The sequence below is a fragment of the Mastomys coucha genome, unplaced genomic scaffold (genome assembly GCF_008632895.1).
Source record: "Mastomys coucha isolate ucsf_1 unplaced genomic scaffold, UCSF_Mcou_1 pScaffold21, whole genome shotgun sequence".
NCBI classification, from domain to species: domain Eukaryota; kingdom Metazoa; phylum Chordata; class Mammalia; order Rodentia; family Muridae; genus Mastomys; species Mastomys coucha.
In genome coordinates this window covers 176,728,140-176,745,136 of record NW_022196904.1, presented here as the reverse complement: position 1 = coordinate 176,745,136, position 16,997 = coordinate 176,728,140, and the positions used below count along the sequence as shown (strand labels likewise).

The 16,997-nt window shown below is 46.8% G+C and overlaps 1 protein-coding gene across 18 annotated transcripts in view; it reads right to left on the bottom strand.

Moving 5' to 3' along the window:
• Nucleotides 1-6,842: 6,842 nt before the first annotated feature.
• Nucleotides 6,843-16,997, bottom strand: part of Btrc (beta-transducin repeat containing E3 ubiquitin protein ligase) — a 168,304-nt gene continuing 158,149 nt past the window's right edge. For 17 of the 18 annotated variants that reach the window (XM_031390467.1, XM_031390472.1, XM_031390476.1 and 14 more), the window contains 4 exons: nt 16,229-16,339; nt 15,658-15,736; nt 8,647-8,839; nt 6,843-7,169 (listed from right to left, as the gene is read on the bottom strand). In XM_031390467.1, coding sequence (XP_031246327.1) covers nt 8,678-8,839; nt 15,658-15,736; nt 16,229-16,339 — 352 coding nt within the window. In that variant the 3' untranslated portion in view covers nt 6,843-7,169; nt 8,647-8,677. The remainder of the gene's footprint in view (nt 7,170-8,646; nt 8,840-15,657; nt 15,737-16,228; nt 16,340-16,997) is intronic. The other variant, XM_031390468.1, reaches the window with a different exon arrangement.

Here is a 16,997-nt window from a genome sequence, read left to right as displayed (position 1 = left end):
ACACTGAGGAGTGCTGAACTAAATTTAGGATGCAGACAGGGCACAGGTCCTGCCCTCAAGGGGCTTGCAGTCTGCTATATGTAGTGAGACAGATTGCAGATGGATGGGCCCGGGGAAGGTGAGGATGGAGGAAGCCGATCTGAAAGCAAGGAGGAGACTGAAGGACAAGGAGGACAGGATAGGCAAGCAGAGAGCCAAGGACCAGAGCCAACCAGCATCAGGCCAGGGCTTGGAAAGGGAGGGAAGCTGGCAACCACCTCCAGAGCGCAGGTACAACAGAGCTTGGAGGGAGAGATGCCACCCATGGGAGACCAGTGGGGCAGTGGGGGAGGGTGGCTAACCAGTGGTGGGTATTATAGGATGGCCTTGCTGGATATCTGGCTCTGGGGATGGCTGTATGCCCATTAGTCTCTCTAATTGTCAAAAATCTAATTTAGTGTCTGGAGCCTGGGCTGGCCTCGGGTTAAATGGAGGGAGGTGGGCCCAGCCATAAATCTGCCCTCTCAGTCCAGGCTGGTGCTAATTCTGCAGTTAAGTGAAGGGGTGAGGGGAGCTCTGGAGAGGGGTGTCCTTGATGACCCTGTATGCCAGCCCCCTTGGGCTAAGTCACAGCCAAGCCCTCCTTGCCTCTCTTGCCTGGGTGAAGCCTAGCTGGGCCATGCAGGGGGAAATGCCTCAAGTGTACAGTGAGCTCAGGGCCACCTGAGCCAGGAGGTGGGTCATGCACAAGGCTCAGTGCTACAGCGCTTCCCTGGCATGTACAAAGCCCAGAGTTCTATTCCCAGCACTTGAAAGAAGAACCCCATGGAATTCCTGCAGGCACCAGACCCTCCTCCTGGAGCCACAAAGGGCCTATGGGGGCTCTGTTGGAAAGTGATGTGTGTGTGTGTTTTCTTCCAGATAGAAAAGTCATGCCTTATGCAACATGGACTTCTTGGTGAGGGAAGTTACATTGTTGTAATCTACTAAGTGACTGCTGGGGGGGCAGCCTCAGCCATGGGGATCACATGACATTTGCTAGAGGCATGGAGAGTAAAGGGCCACCTTCATTTGGGCTGCTTGGTCTCTTTCCTTGGAGGACGTGCTTAGGGTCCTGGACAGCTCCTCAGGACCTCCTGTGGCCTGAGGTAGTGGAGAGAGCTCCGGACCTGGCTTGGTAATGACCTCACTCCCCTCAGAGCTACTAATTGAAAGCAAGGGGCGTGGTGGGCTCAGCAGGAAAGGCTGGGGGACTGACAGGGTTCCGAGAGGTTCTGCTTCCATGGGGGAGGAAAACAATTTCTCCTGGCTTCAGCTCCATCTCACCAGGCACCCACCCGGCCTCTCCTGCTGCTAACGAAGTGCCTTTAATTAGCAGCCTAATAAAATGCTCTTAATTGGCAAGAGCCAATCAGGAAGAAGCAAAGTCTCTTTTTAGTCATTGCTGATGGCTGCCCAGTCCTAGGTTTAAAGGGAAGAGGGACACAGCATAGGTTTAGTAAGGGCTGCCAAAGGGCTGTCGCCCTGTACCTCCACCTGAGGACAGGGTCTGACACTGGGCTTGAGGTCTAGGTTCGTGGCCTCAGACTCTGTCCTGGGCTCAGGACCAGACGGCTCAGGCCAGCATCTAGTAGCTGCTGGCAGCAACAGAGGAATATTTGCTGACACCCCCCTCCCTACAACCCTCTGGGGTCCTGCCTGTTAAGGGAGCACACATGGTTGTGGGCATTTTTACCTAAACAAGGCTATTACCATTCTCTAAGCTCTAGTGGAAGCTGGTGACACTGACCACAGACCAAGTCTACCTTAGGTGTCATAGTAACTACCCAGGTAAGACAATGCAGCCACAGCCGAGGGAATGGACTGGATACAGTAAAAAACAAAAAGATCACCAGTTCTGATAAGAATCCTGCGTGGGTCACCACTGAGCGGGGCAGGTGGTCTTTTCCTTTGATGGCCTTCATCTTCTGTGTCTTGGTCCTGGGGGAGAAGAGGGGCTTGCTTGAGAGCAGCACTGTCATCCTCAAGTGGCTTATGAATGAACAAGTGATGGAGCAGAGTGGCCTCCACCCAGCACAGCAGAGGACAGCTCAAATTCAAGATAGCTGTGTCATCACAATGAGCGACTTAGACGGCAGACCTCAGTTTGGCTCATCACGACACAGTACAGAATGACTTGTATGCCAGGGACTCTGTTTGTTTACAAGTCAGTCCTGATTTTTGTTTTTTTTCTTCCATCTTTTTAGGTAGGATTTTACCACGAATCTCTTGCTTCAACCTCCCAGGCACAGCATGCACAACCGGCTGGCCCTTTGTTTTTTTTGAGACAGGCAGGATCTTACTACATAGCCTTGGCTAGCCTGGAACTATGCAAACCAGGCTGGCCTTGAACTCGAGATCCACTGGCCTCTGACTGGTATTAATGGCATGATCAGGCTCTTGATCCGGTTTTCTCATGAAAGGAGTACATTTACTGTATGTTTTGATCTTGCAACCATCCTTAGGATGTCGGGTTAAAGAGAGAAGACACTTAGAAAATTCACTTTTATCTTGTATTTGTAATTTACTTTTTTTTCCAAACAGTTAAAAAAAAAAAAAAAACCAAAACACACTATTACCATCATCCTAGCTTGTGAACATATTGGTACATTGACTACACATCACCATAACATAATCACAAAAATTAAAGCAGTCAGCACTGGAGAATCTAGAAAACAAAAAGTGAACAAGCAAAAGCCTCTGGCTCACACTTGCTGCCAGGCCTGTCCCATGCTGGCGTTCACTGAACACCCTCAGTCAGTTTGCTAGGGCTTAAGGGTCACTGCTTTGGGAAGGGATTGGTTTCCTTGATACCCAGAGGTCTAACCTATTGGGCCTTTCCTTCAATGTCCAAGGGAAAGGCTTAGGAAGCAAGGTAACACATACTGTCCCCACCTCCTACTTAGAAGTGAAGTCAGATAATTGAGTTTGTTGAGAAGGGAGTATTTGGGAAGTCAACGGTATCTGGGAATTTTAGACCATGGGCACTGGGCCTTTTCTGTTTATTTTGAGACAGGGCTGCCAGCACTAGGGGGATCCTGGGCAGCAGCTCAGTCCATCCCACCTGCAAGTGGGCAGCCACCGTCTTGCTTTGGTTTCTCTCCTTGGCTTTAAGGATTCTGATATCACTCATGAATTACAGCTTCAAGACAGCCAGAAGCAAAGCTCACCTTTATTCCTGGGATAGCTCTCTCTACTGACTGCGCCCACTGTAGTTAAGTGGGCTCTACATTGCCAGAGGTCATGTGTGTGAGTCTTAGGACTGACCCTATTGGAAGTCTCTAGTGCATTCGAAACTGCTGAGTGTAACCAAATGGGGACTGGTGTTTCCCTGTAAACTGGTCATCACCAGACTGCAGTTACAGGGTTGGGTACCTGCATGCTGCTTCTCTGCCTGAAAGCAAAGCACCCTGGACGCTTCAGAACATGTTTGCAAGCCTAGCCTGCAGGCCTGCACTGATCTGGGTGGGCCTGTTTCAGATTCAGGACCGGAAGGTATCACTATTTAGTTCAAAAGGGAGATGCTAAGAAAATTAACACCACCATGGCCCTAATCACTTTCAGTATTCTCCACTCTAGACAACTGCTAAACAAGCAGATCAACTTCAGCCATGCAGACCAGAGGCCAGCAGGGAAAGGTACTCAATCAATGTACATAGCCTTCTCTGCAGCTTTGGATTGTTAAAAAAAAATTTTTTTTCCCTTACAGAATGATTTAGGAGCTTCAATGTCATTTTCAGTTCCAAAACAAGCTACAGAGAGCCAGACTTTATTACTCGTCAACAGAGTTCCAAACAGTTTCTATCTCTAAAATTAGGACAAATCAGAAAGAATTTAGCCAAGGGACAAGTGTAAAAGGCTTTCCATCCATAATTCACACCCACTTTCTAACTGCACTTCAAAGGAAAGGGCATTCCTAGCAGCAGCAATAGCTAGCTCACACAAGCACACGTGTGTGCTCTCTCTCTCTCTCTCTCTCTCTCTCTCTCTCTCTCTCTCTCTCTCTCTCTCTCTCTCTCTCTCTCCCACATGAGCAGCAAGGCATGAGTTGGCCTTGTCCAGACACTGTCAGTGGGACAGAGGCCACGCTCTCCAGCAGGCACCCTGTGCACTTACTCAGCTGCCTAGGGATCTCAGCCTGTCAGTAGGAAAGGTCTTTCAGCCTTTACATTGGAAAGTAGATTTTAGTAAAAAAAGACTGACCCCAGGGACTCTCATCTCAGAGCCACGGGCACTTGGAGCTTCTTGTCTACTATTCCTTTAAATGTGCTGAGATGCTCTTTGTTTCTCTTTTCTTTTTAAAAAGGTCAAACTTTACATTTATTCTAGCCCAGTTGGGGATCAGTGATAATCAATTCCCACTGAAATCATGCAGAGATGGTAAGTGAGGTTCACCTTCTCTGGAAATGAACTTCTCCTTACCTGATTGTTTCTTCTACAATGAACTGGTAAATGACCCCCAGAGCTGAGAAATGTGAGCGATTCAGGTTCTCAGACCACTTAACTTTGTTCCCATTTCCATCAGCAGTGGAGAGGACAACCTGCAGAAAAAGCTTGGCCACGCTAAGGGCTTGAATGTACAGGTCTACCCCCAGCCAGATACAGCGGGCGGCCACACTTCCCAGCTGGCTTCAGAGCAGCACACCTTCAGCTGAACCCAGGAAGGAGAGCAGAGTCCTGGCACCGAGTCTGCAGTAGTGCCCACATCTCCCCCTAATCCTAGGCATCCAGCCCAGGGCCTCCACACGCAGGGCAGACGTCCTTCTGCTCCTACTTCTTAAAGCAGCACGGAACTGAAGGGCTAGCAGACTTACAGCCATTAGACCATTTCTTTTTCTCTCTCTCTCTCTCTTCTCTTTTCTTTCTTTCTTTTCTTTTTCTTTCTTTCTTCCTTCCCTCCTTCCTTCCTTTTGGTTTTTCGAGACAGGGTTTCTCTGTGTAGCCCTGGCTGTCCTGGAACTCACTCTATAGACCAGGCTGGCCTCAAACTCAGAAATCCACCTGCCTCTGCCTCCCAAGCGCTGGGATTAAAGGCATGCACCACCACCACCTGGCATTAGATTATTTCTTGAAGCAGCTTAGGTCTCTTCAAGGCTGACCTGTTTTTCAGCAAAGCTCTTCACCATTAATAGTCAACACAACAGACAAGGAACTGGGCGTGGCTAACCAGGCAACCCAGCAACATGTGGTTCATTGGGAAAGGAGAAATATTTTTTAAGATTGCAGCTAACACAAGGAAGGCAATCCGTACACATGTGGCCTGACTCAGCACGTAACGGCATTCCCTAGAGGGACACATTGGGCAGGGGGTAACTTGCAAACCAGAGAATGAAGATGCTCCCTTCTCCCTCTCCTGCTCGAGTGAAGGTGGTCTGAGGGCCAGTTGTGACAGGCCCCCACTTCCTGCTCAGGGCCAGCTGTGACAGGCCCCCACTTCCTGCTCAGGTGAAGGTGGTCTGTCTGTGACCACTTGTGATGGGCCCCGTTTCTAGTTTAAGCAGCTTGTTCAATTGGTTTTCTTCAACTCAAATGCACGGTTAGGAACAGCAATGACAGCCTGACTGGTTGGCTTCCAAGTGAACCGGATGCTGCACTGTGGCCCAAGTCACCCCTTGGCAGGCCCATGCGTGCTGCGGGTAAACTGAGTTGGTTCTCAGTTCAAGTACCCCCAAGTTTGGCCGTACTTCTGCATCTGGAACATGCTGGCAGAGGCCCAGTGCAGCCGTGCCCATGACCTGCTTAGCTCTGCCCTTGTGGAAGTGCAGCTGCTTATGTCGCCACTGCCTGCCAGTTTACAGGCTGGGGGACGTGGATAGCAAATAAGGCTGGGAGAAGGAAAGAAAAACAAGGCAGCTTTTGCTTATCAGTAAACCCTGTGTGCCAAGCTTCACCCTGATCCCCTCTGACAACCTCGCCTTTCTGCAAGCGCTCGGCTTGGAAGCAGCAGAAGGCCCTGCAGTGGAAGGCTGAGATGCTTACACTGGCTGGCATTTACTGGCCTAACCCGAGAATCCGTTTCTCTCCTGACCATCTCTTAAGCTCCTGTGCTCATGGTGGGCAGTTACCGGTGCCTGGGTGCTTTCCGGCTCAGTCGAGGGAACAAATGTGAGCCACAGAGCAGAGTGCAGCGGCGCCTGGTGCTGGCTATTCCAAGCCTTTCTGCAGGCCAAGCCTTGCCAGTGATTTAAGATGAAGCACAATGCTTTTTATTACACATCTAATTGTTAATGAGAGGAAGTGCAATCAGCAGCCCCTTTCCACTCAACATGGAACCGCGGAGACTGCTGAGTCCGGAGCAAACACAAGCACTGATGGAGCTCAGGACATTCCTGTCCTCCCCCAAGGCACAGGGAAGGAGAAAGCTGCAAATGTGACCAGTGTCATGGTCACAAATCCACTGCTGCCCCAGGTTGGTCACTTGCAGCAAAAGCCTGGGCTGGAAATGAGGATGCACTCAACTCTTCCAAGTGTCACATTGTCTAGGTGATCCACCTCATGCTAGCTGAGGACTCTTCACGCGCCTCTCAGGCTGAAGATGGAGTAGGGGAAGAGGGAAGAGGGACAGACAGACACCTAGACAATGGAGGGAGGCAGCAGGTGCAGATCTTCCAGTGTGTGCTCCTCTCTCTCTCTCCCCTCCGAGATGTGTAGGCAGCTGTCTCCTCCCATGCAGTGGCTGGGACTGCTCCGGCCAGATGCTGGCCACGCCTGCAGTTAACAGGAGGAGGCCAGGCAGTCTCTGCCCAGAAGCTGCAGCCCCTGTCCCCTAGCAGTGGGCCACGTAGGGAAGCTAGCTCTTCTGCTTGACGGCAAAGCAAGAGAGATTCTGGCAAAACACTAAATATATTTATAAGTCATCTTTGTCTGGAACCCAATGGGAGAGAAACAGGTGCAGAGGGGAAGGGGGAAGGAAAGGGGAGGGGGCTTGAAAGTTCCAATCATTCACGCAAGATAAAGACATCTTCTGATAGCAGCACTGAAGCAGCCGGTGTGCGGAGCAGACCGTCCTGGTCGGCTGCTGACCGACTGTGTCCCAACAGGAGTCTCAAAGCCCTGCTCCTCGCTGATCCGTCCGGGAATCCGGGTAGGAGTTTGATTGCTGTTCATCCTGGTCTTGGCAGGTGTGTTAAATACTGCAACATTAACGAGTCCTGTGTGAAAGCACAGCCGACAGTCATCAGCCCCTTTCCTTGTCCTTTTTACTTGTTTTAAGAAAAAAGAATGTTCATGCAAGTGGCTGTCAATGAAAAAGGCTTGGACCTCGGTGCAGGGAGACCCTGATGTCTTAACGAGGAGAGAGCACGGGCCAGAGCAGTGCCATGCGTTCCCTGATCTGTGAGCAGCAGAGCGGGCAGGGACAGCTCTGGAGGCTCTCTGCCTGACTGCCCTGCAGCAGGCACAGTGGTGACGTACAAGATGTGGGTACTAGAGGGGAAGCTGGCTGAGGCTCAGCCCAAGGAACTGTGTATGGGGACACTGGCAGTGCTCCTGGTCCCTTCGAGGGTGTAGGTGGTGGCTGGAAATGTAGCCTGGGGATAAAAGCTTTGAGTCATCTACGTAGAAGTGAGAGCCATGGAAACAAACAAGACAGCCTAAGAACTCTGTCTTCTATGATAGCAGAGAACACAGATCACTTCCTCAGGAACACTGACAGGTGCAGAGTGAAAGGCACATCTGTGGTAACCATCGAGGCAAATGTGGGAAACAGGAAATGGTAGGGAAGCAGTGCTCTCTAGAGGCTGGGGCAAAGTTTCTAAAGCCAATAATCAACATGCCTGAACCAGTGACCACAGAGGATGCCAACTGCAAACACATTCATGCAGAATATATGGGTACTTTAGATTTTGCCATATTTTAGGGAGGTGCTAGAGACCTGGGAAGGATACTAACTTCAGGGCTGGTGAGATGGCTCAGCAGGTAAGAGCATGGACTGCTTTACCGAAGGTCCTGAGTTCAAATCCCAGCAACCACATGGTGGCTCACAACCATCTGTAATGAGATCTGACACCCTCTTCTGGTGCATCTGAAGACAGCTACAGTGTACTTATGTATAACAATAAGTAAATAAATCTTTTAAAAAAAAAGAAAGGATACTAACTTCAGGTTAGCTGCTGGGGCTAACAAACCATATGTCCTCCTATAGAAGGAGAGAGTAGGGACAAGAAAGCTGCTGCCTTCTGTTCCCAGTGAGACCAACAAGGCAGAGCTGTATGACGTCAGTAGCACACTGCAGTTTGAGCCGTTTCCAGTCACTGTTGGACGAGTTAGCATGGATGGGGCTTCCCTGTAGGTTCTTGATCTAAGAACTATAAATGCTTGGCTCGGGCTCACTCGTTTCAAACTGGTTCAAATGTCCTTTTACTTTGATAAAAGTTGTACTGAAGGAACTATCATGTTAGTACTACTACATAAGAAGGATCCTCTAAACTGGAACTGTACCTTGGGAAAAGTGAAGCTCACTGGGGCAGCCCTGCCTTATCTCATGCTGTCAGCTCTGCTTTCTGGTTGTACAGGGATGGGTGAGACAAAGGCTCTGAGAGTGAGAAGGCTCCAGGAGCGAGCAGCACCCACAGCCAGCACTCCATGTCCTAGTGTGCACAGGGCTGCGTGCATACTTCTCTCTCATACCTGGGCAATTATGAGGCCAGTGTCGGGTTATTTATCTGGAGATGTAGGTGTATGTCCGAGAAGGGGAGCGGGGTGGCTCAGCATGAGCAGCTGGATCGTTCAGGAAGTCCCAGATGAGAATTGTGTCGTCATGTGAACTACTGACAATCTGGAACTCATCAAACTGGAGGCGGAAAACTCTTCCAGAATGCTCCTAAAGAGGCAGAGACAAAGAGTAAGTAAGACTTTGAACTCAAAATCAAAAGCCTCTTTGATGGGGCCACAGAGAGGCTCAGGTGTGCTCTCCCTATTTCAAGCACAGACAGGAAGCAGTTCACTATCCTTAGAATGCAAAACTCAAAGGCTGGGCAATAACTGATCTCAGAAACACAGGAAACAATGCTTAGCACCAAAGCAAGATGTATGGCAGCGAGGATGCTGGCTTCCCACTGCCTCCTGGGCTGGAGGAGAGTGCTCCCTGGCACCTCCCTGGTCTTAGCTCCCTGCAAGTTCCTTTGATTGGCCATCAGAAGTCAGGGGGTGATCAGCAGTAAGAAGGGGCATGCTAGCAAATGTGTGTTAACCAACCTTCTTGGGTCTGGATAAATGGCTCAGTAGCTAAGAGCACTGGCTGGAGGCACAGGGATTCTACCCCCAGCCCTGAAGGAAAAAAAAGGTCAAATACAATTTTTTTTGTTTTTTTGAGACCAAGTTTCACTGTCCAGGAACTTGCCTTGGCTGTCCAGGAACTCAAATCTGTAGACCAGGCTGGCCTTGAACACAGAGATCCGCCTGCCTCTGCCTCCCAAAAGCTGGGATTAAAGGCGTGCACCCTGAGCACCCAGCAAGTTGTGCTTTCTTAATACTAATATTTTGCTGGACATATATATTTTTTTCTTTTGTTTTGAGACAGGGTCTTATCAATTGGACACTGGTGGTCTTATCAACTGGACACTGGTGGTGAACTCAGGGCAATCCTCCTGCCTCAGTCTCTTAAGTACTGGGATTACAAGTGTGAGCCATTACCCTTGGCTTTACTTTCACTCTCTTCAAGAAGTTTACTTGTTTGACCTCACTGAACCTGGACCTGAACCTAAGCTGATGGTCAGCAAGCTTCAACAATCTTCCCATCTCTGTCCTGGGAAGTGCTGGGGTTACAAGTATGTGAGGAGACATGCAGCTCTCTTCTTTTTTTCCTTGCTTTTGAAGATGGGACTATGTTTTGCCACCCAGGCATGTGGATGGTCAAAATGTTTACAGAGGAAATGGATGGATGCAGCCTCTTATAGAGGCATAAACAACCTTAGTAGCCTGCAAGGAAATCTGGGAAGTGTAGTCTTTCAACAGGAAACTACCATGCCTAACCCTGAGGATGCTCGGCAGGGTGTTTTCTGTCGAGGAGGGTCATTCTTGAAAGGGATAGCTCGAGGTATATTTAGGAAGGGATTCCTTTGGTCATGTAGCAGGAGTGAGTCTTACCTGGATTAGCTGCAATGGATTAGGCAATTAGTGCCCTCTATTCCAGCAGAGTCTTGAAAAATAATTATTGGAGGGCTATAAACAAATGATTTGGTTACGGAATAAAACTACTTTTCTGGGAAGGTTGAAAAAGAAGGGGAAACAGAAGCAGGAGAAATGGAGGTTGGTGAGGAAGTGGGCATAAACTTGTCAGGGTGACAGTGACTGGTGCCAGTGCCAGGATGCTACACCACAGTGAGCCTGCAACAGCAGCAGGAGCTACAGAGCATCAGAGGAAGGGGACGGGGGAAGCAGCCAACTAGTGGACAGAATTCTATCTGGCCCAGTGGAAAGGATGAAGGTCCTTTAGACAGTCTCTCCACAATGTCTACAAGGCTTTTTAAAAGATACAGTGGGAATAAATGGAGCTGTTGTAGGGTGAGGGTCATTGGGAGAGCCTGTGTGGGAACATTTTGTTTGGGTATAGAGTATACTGGCCCCTAAAAAAGCAAAGCAAAGCAAAAGGATTCATTTTAGTTTTTTTTTTTTTGCCTTGAGAACCATACCTTACTGTAGTCCAGAAAATGTTTTTACCAGAGAGTGACCTGTCCTGCCCTAGGTCATCTTTTTATTTTTAAATTTAACTTTTAAAGCCCTACAAAGTATTTTTTGTGTGTGCTCGCATGTTCTTGTACCATGTTGGGTGTGTGGTGACAGAGGACAACTTGTAGAGTTTAGTTTCTTCCACCATGTGGTTGAAGCTATCTCATAGGTCCTGGCATATCTTTTTCTTTAGAAAACAAAAAACAAACAAAAAAACCCATGCTATTAATTTTCCTCTAGGTGTTACTGACCATTACTTACAAATTATATATTTTTATTTTCATGTTCAAAATCCCTTTAAATTTCTCTTGAGATTTCTCCTCGACCTATGTCTTATTTAAAAGAGTTAAGTGGCTTATCTCTACATCTTTTGGAGCTATTCAGTTATCTTTCTCCTGATCATTTCTGTCATTTAGTTCCACTGTAGTGTGGATAGGGATACATACTGCATGGTTCTAGCTTTACATGCTTTCTTACATTTACTTACCTGTGTGTATGTGTGAAGCATGCGTGTGTCATGAGTGGAGGTCAGTCCTCTTCCCACTGTGGGGTTCTTAGGGATCCAGCTCAGGTTGTCACCTGAGCAGTTCACCGTTACCTGCTGAACCATCTTGCTGGAGCGTACCTAGTACTTTAAACTTGTTAAGGTACACTTATGGCCCAATGTCCTTCTATCTTGGCGAATGTCCCACGGGAGCTTGGGCAGAATCATTCTGCATGTAGAGGATAATCAATCCAGTTCAGACCATGCTGCTGAGTTTAACTATTCTCCCTGAATTTGCTGCCTGCTGGATCTGTCCATGACTGGGTATTGATCTCTTCAGCTCTAACTGAGGCCCACTGATTTTCTTCATAGGTCTATCACCTCCTCACATTTGGTATGTCCTGATGCTATTATTAGGCACTGATGCACTAAGGACTGACCTACCTTTTGTTGAGCGTGATGCACCACACATTTTTATCTTGATAATATTCCTTGTTGACAGTTTGCTTTGTATGAAATTAATTCTGCTTCTCTAAGCTAGTAATAGTATGGGATATAGTTTGTAAGAGTTTCATGATGAAGTTCCATGCACTGGGTAGCTTACCTGGAGATGGATTTCCCACTGTCTGGAGGCTAAGGAACGTACAACCATTCTGATTCTCAGGCCCCTTCCCCAGCTTGTGTCATAGATGGACATCCCCTCCACCTTTACAAGCATTCCATCTGTGTGTGCCTGATCTTGATGTCTTTTAGGGAAACCAGTCACATAGGATTAATGCCTATTCTCAATGAATCCAACTGATTCTAATCACCCCTTTGTGGCCCACACCTTTAATCCCAGCACTTGGGAGGCAGAGGCAGGCAGATTTCTGAGTTCGAGGCCAGCCTGGTCTACAGAGTGAGTTCCAGGACAGCCAGGGCTATGCAGAGAAACCCTGTCTCGAAAAACCAAAAAAAAAAAAAAAAAAAAAAAAAAAAAAAAAAGCTCAGTCTTCAAATACAATCAGATTCTAAAACATTAGAGCTCTAAAGTTCAACACAGGAATTTCAGGAGGACAGGTTTCAGCCTTTTTCCTGGGTGCTGTGGTGAGCCAGCCTAGACTGTGTGCATGCAAGAACACCCTTCCAATCCCGGCCCTTGGATTTCTGAGGTAGGGTCCTGCTGTGCAGCACATGCTGGCCTCTAAACTCATGTCCTCCTGTCTTAGACTCTCAACTGCTAGGATTACAGGCATGCACCACCTTGTCAGCTTTAACTTCTTATTTATAAATGTCTTTACATCCACAATAGATTTGTTCGTCCATTTATTTCTGTGTGCATGGCACATGTGTGCAGATGCCTGTGGAGGGCAGAAGCATCATCAACTGCCCTGGAAGTGGAGTCACGAGGTAGTGGTGAGGCACTGGATGTGATGTTAGGAACTGAGGAACTGAATGCAGTGCTCTTAACTGCTGACCATCTTTCCAGCCCCTACTCCCTTTTGAGACTAGGTCTCATGTAGCCAAGGCTGGCCTTGAACTCCAATGTGTAAATGATGACAATGACCTTGGAATTCTCATCTTCTTGCCTCTGCCTTCTGAGTGACAGGAGTTGTATCTTCTTGACTAGACGCTGCTATAGACTCCATACAGTGCTTTGTGCATATGGGGCAACACTCTGCCTAACTGAGCTGTGTCTGGAGCCCCTGAAATAGGCTCATATAGACAACATATAGCTAGTCGTGTCTTAAAGTTTTTGGACCAGCTAATAATTTCTCTTAATCTCAAGTACAGAAACCCACACTGAGATATAACCGAATTGTTGAAAATGCCTGACAGGAGCAAACTCTTAAAGCAGTCACAGGAAAACAACCCACTGTGCAGAGCAAGAAAGACAATGACTTCTTATCTAAGCAGAAACCACACAGGAGAAAATGGAAGACAGCATTGAAGCAATGAAAGAAGCTGTTCTTGCTGGTAAAGCGAGAACACACTGCGGAAGTGAGGCAAGCTGGACGTCTCCAGGTACACACTGGAGGTGCTCGGCACTAGTGTGCCTGCACAGGAAAAGTTAAGAAAGTTCTAGCAGAGGAAAATGACATTCTATGGGGAGAACTCTGTCTGGGCAAATGAATGGAGAACGATGGAAAGGACAAACAAACGAGTAAAAGTAATTTACTCAAAAATAAACACAGGCTGTGGTCTGAATGAGAATGGCCCTCACAGGCTCATATATTTGAATCTTTGGTCACCAGGGAATGTAACTGTTTAATAGGATTAGAAGGATTAGGAGGTGTGGCCTTAGTAGAAGAAGTGTGTCACTGGGGGTGGGCTTTGAGGTTTCACAGTCTCACACTCTCTGCCTTCCAATCAGGAAGCATAGCTCTCAGTCTTCCCAGCGCCATGTGGCCACCACGATAAAGGACTAAACCTCTGACACTGTGGGCAGGCTGGGGTTAAGTCCTTTCTCTTAAGAGTGGCTGCCTAAGACACAGCTGACTGCCGTCCACTACTGCACATACATAGTAACTTCACATGGTAAACTACTTAGGAAAACAGGACATTTCTAAAAATCCTGAATACAGACTTTGTATGGTCCAGCCATTTTATAACCGAGGTTATAAAAAGCAGGCCTGAGGCAGGGTGGTGGTGGGTGGTGGGTGGTGCATGCCTTTAACCCCAGCACTTGGGAGGCAGAAGCAGGCAGATTTCTGAGTTGGAGGCCAGCCTGGTCTACAGAGTGAGTTCCAGGACACCCAGGGCTACACAGAGAAACCCTGTCTCAAAAAACTAAAATAAATTAAATAATAAATAAATAAATAGCAGGCCAGGATTTTATCAGAGATTGGAGGCAAGGTGGACCACATAAAACATGAAGGGATTGCTATGTCCATGGGGATAATCTATGGTTTTATTGCAATATACACATCAAAAAATTTAAATTTATTATTACTGTTGTTGCTATTATATTTTTTTAATCTTTTTTTATTAGATGTTTTCTTTATTTACTTTTCAAATGATATCTCTTTTCCCAGTTTCCCCTCAGAGGAGGGAAAAAACCCTGCTACTATATTTTTTGAGGCAGGATCTTATTCTGTAGTATGAGGTGGCTTGGAATTCAATGTCAACCAGGCTGACCTTGAACCCATATGACCTTCCTCTGCTTCCCCATAGCTAGCTAGGATGCAAGAGCAAGCGCCACTTCCCCTGGCTGTGTATCAAGGTGCGCACTGAATACTTCTTTGTTGTTGCTGTTGTTTGTTTTGTTCTAGGGGACAGGTCTTGTATGTAGTCTAGGCTGGTCTTGAACTCAAGATCCTCCTGCCTTCGGCCCCTGAGTTCTGAATTTATAGGAATGTTTGTTTCTTTTTGAAGACAGGGTCTCTCTCTAACCTAGGCTAGCCAGAACCTCATAGTCTTCTTGCCTCACTTGTAATGTGTAGGACTACAGACATATGATGAAGTGCTCAGCACATGACGTACACATTTAACAACATGAAGAAAGCAGGCAAAGCAGATGTGCTCTTCAAAGACTGCATCTAACTTTAACTGTCTGGAATACATGGTGATTCTCCTGCCTCAACCTCTGAATGCTGAGATTACATACATGTATGCACCACCATGTCCAGCTTAAGAATGTACTTTAAATCCAAGAAAGGCAAAGTACCCCTTTTCACCAGAGCTGACACTTCCTTAATGTTGAATCAGAATTAAGAACACTGGACTTCTAATATTTTATCTGAATTGTTAAAAAAGATCTCTTTATTCTAGATGCACACACAACTAACTAAAGAACCATTTGACAATCTGAGCCTTTTGGCTTATAACATGGCTAAGAATTCTATGCTTTTAAGTCTGTGGTGGATGCAGGCCAATAATCCCAGTACCAGGGAACTGGAGGCAGAAGGATGCAATTTCAACACAGCCAGGGCTGCATAATCAGGCCCTGTTACAAACAAAGAATTGGAAGGTGACATTTCTCCTTCTGACTCACTTCTTTCTCCAAGTGTCAGGCGTTCAAACATAGGGTAGAAGGGATAACAAAGAGGACTAAAGGTGCAGGAGGCCTTGCCTATTGAATGGGATGCAGAACTAAGGAGCTGACCAGGGGTTCCAGTAGACTCCTAGGGTACATTTTGCAAGTACAGGTGTTTAGGTCCTTAGATTCTGGACAGGTTCCAATTTGAGTAATTATATTCTCTCCCTCAGTGACTCCTGCTGCTTCTGGTGGATACAGAATTCTCATTCACTTCCTGCACTACATGTGGGATATGTGCTATGCAGCTGTGAAGCAGCTGCCCCAGGCCTCTCCATATCCAGTCTCTAAAGCACTTTTGGATGAAGGGTACTATATAAACATAGTTTACTGTCATGTATTGGTTGCCTTTCCACTTAGTAGGTTTTGTGAGAGCCTAACTATAAAATCCAGATCTATATTCTACAGCACATTAACATTTAATTTCTTCTCCTACCTGCTTGTCAGATCCCTTTAACAATAAAGCTCTTACCACAAGTGTCCGTAGACAAAGAGTCCCTGCAGGAGCACGTGGGTCTAAAGCAGCCATAAGATCCCACACTTTAATTTTCCTAAAGATCAAAAAGGGGACAAAAATCTTAGTTGAAAGGAAATTTAAGGAAACACAAGGAAGAACAGCAGGGCAGCAGATAGAGCGCGGCTGCAGCTCACAGGAGCCAGAAGACTGCTCTGTCTAGAGATGGGCTCCTTACACCCTTACAGTATCCAGTTTATATGCCTGGCCTGTTACTGTGCATTTGTCTGGCTCTTTGCTTCATAGGGCAAACCAGATAGATCCATAACCAAATAGCAAATATAATAATCAATACAAATAAAATAAAATGACTGGGAAGAATATTTGGAAAACAGTAATCAAAAGGGAGGGGAATAGCAACAGTGTATATAAACTTTTGGAGCCAAGGAAGGGCTACATTTAACATCATAAACTGGGAAGAATGGCTAGCTACTGAACCTAGAGCATTGCACATGCTAAGCACACGCTCTGCCACTGAGCTACAACCTGAGCTCTTAGATGTGTTTCAGAAGAATGTTAGCAAACTCACCCATCATAGGCCCCACTCACTATCCTTTTGTTATCAAATCGAATGCAGCGTACCAATTCCTCATGGCCTTCCAACACTCGCAGACACGCTCCACACTCTATGTCCCACAGCCTGCAGGATGAAAAGGAGTCAAGTGATTCTCCTCTCTCTTGCTCTCGTTCTCTCTCTCTCTCTCTCTCTCTCCTTCCTTCTCTCCCTTCCTCCCCTTTCCCTCTCCAGCTTTTTGAGATAGGGTTTTACTCTATAGTCTTGGAACTCACTCTGTAGATCATGTGGCTTCAAGCTCAGAGATCCACTGCCTTTGTGCAGTGCTGGGATTAGAGGCATGCGCTGCAACCACTTGGCTCATGGATTCGTTTCTAAGCTTTGAATATTACAATGTATTTCACACATCCTTTAAAAATTCACAAAGGGAGCTAGAAAAATGGCTCAGCAGTTAAGAGCTCTGACTCCCAGCACCCACATGGTGGTTCATAATCTTCCATAATTCCAGTCCCAGATAATCCAACCCACTCTTGTGCCCTCCCTAGACTTAGGCACACATGTGGTGTAAATACATACTCATGGGTAACAGTTAGACACATAAAATAAAAATATATTTTAAAATTTCACAAAGATTATTCATATAAAAATATATTATTTTCAATATAACTTATTTCCTGTCAGCCATATAATTTGGGCAGAAAAAAAGGTATTATTTAAGTTCAAATGCAGTTAAGTGTTTTCAAAACACTTTATATAACACTAAAGCACAATGCTTTATATAATG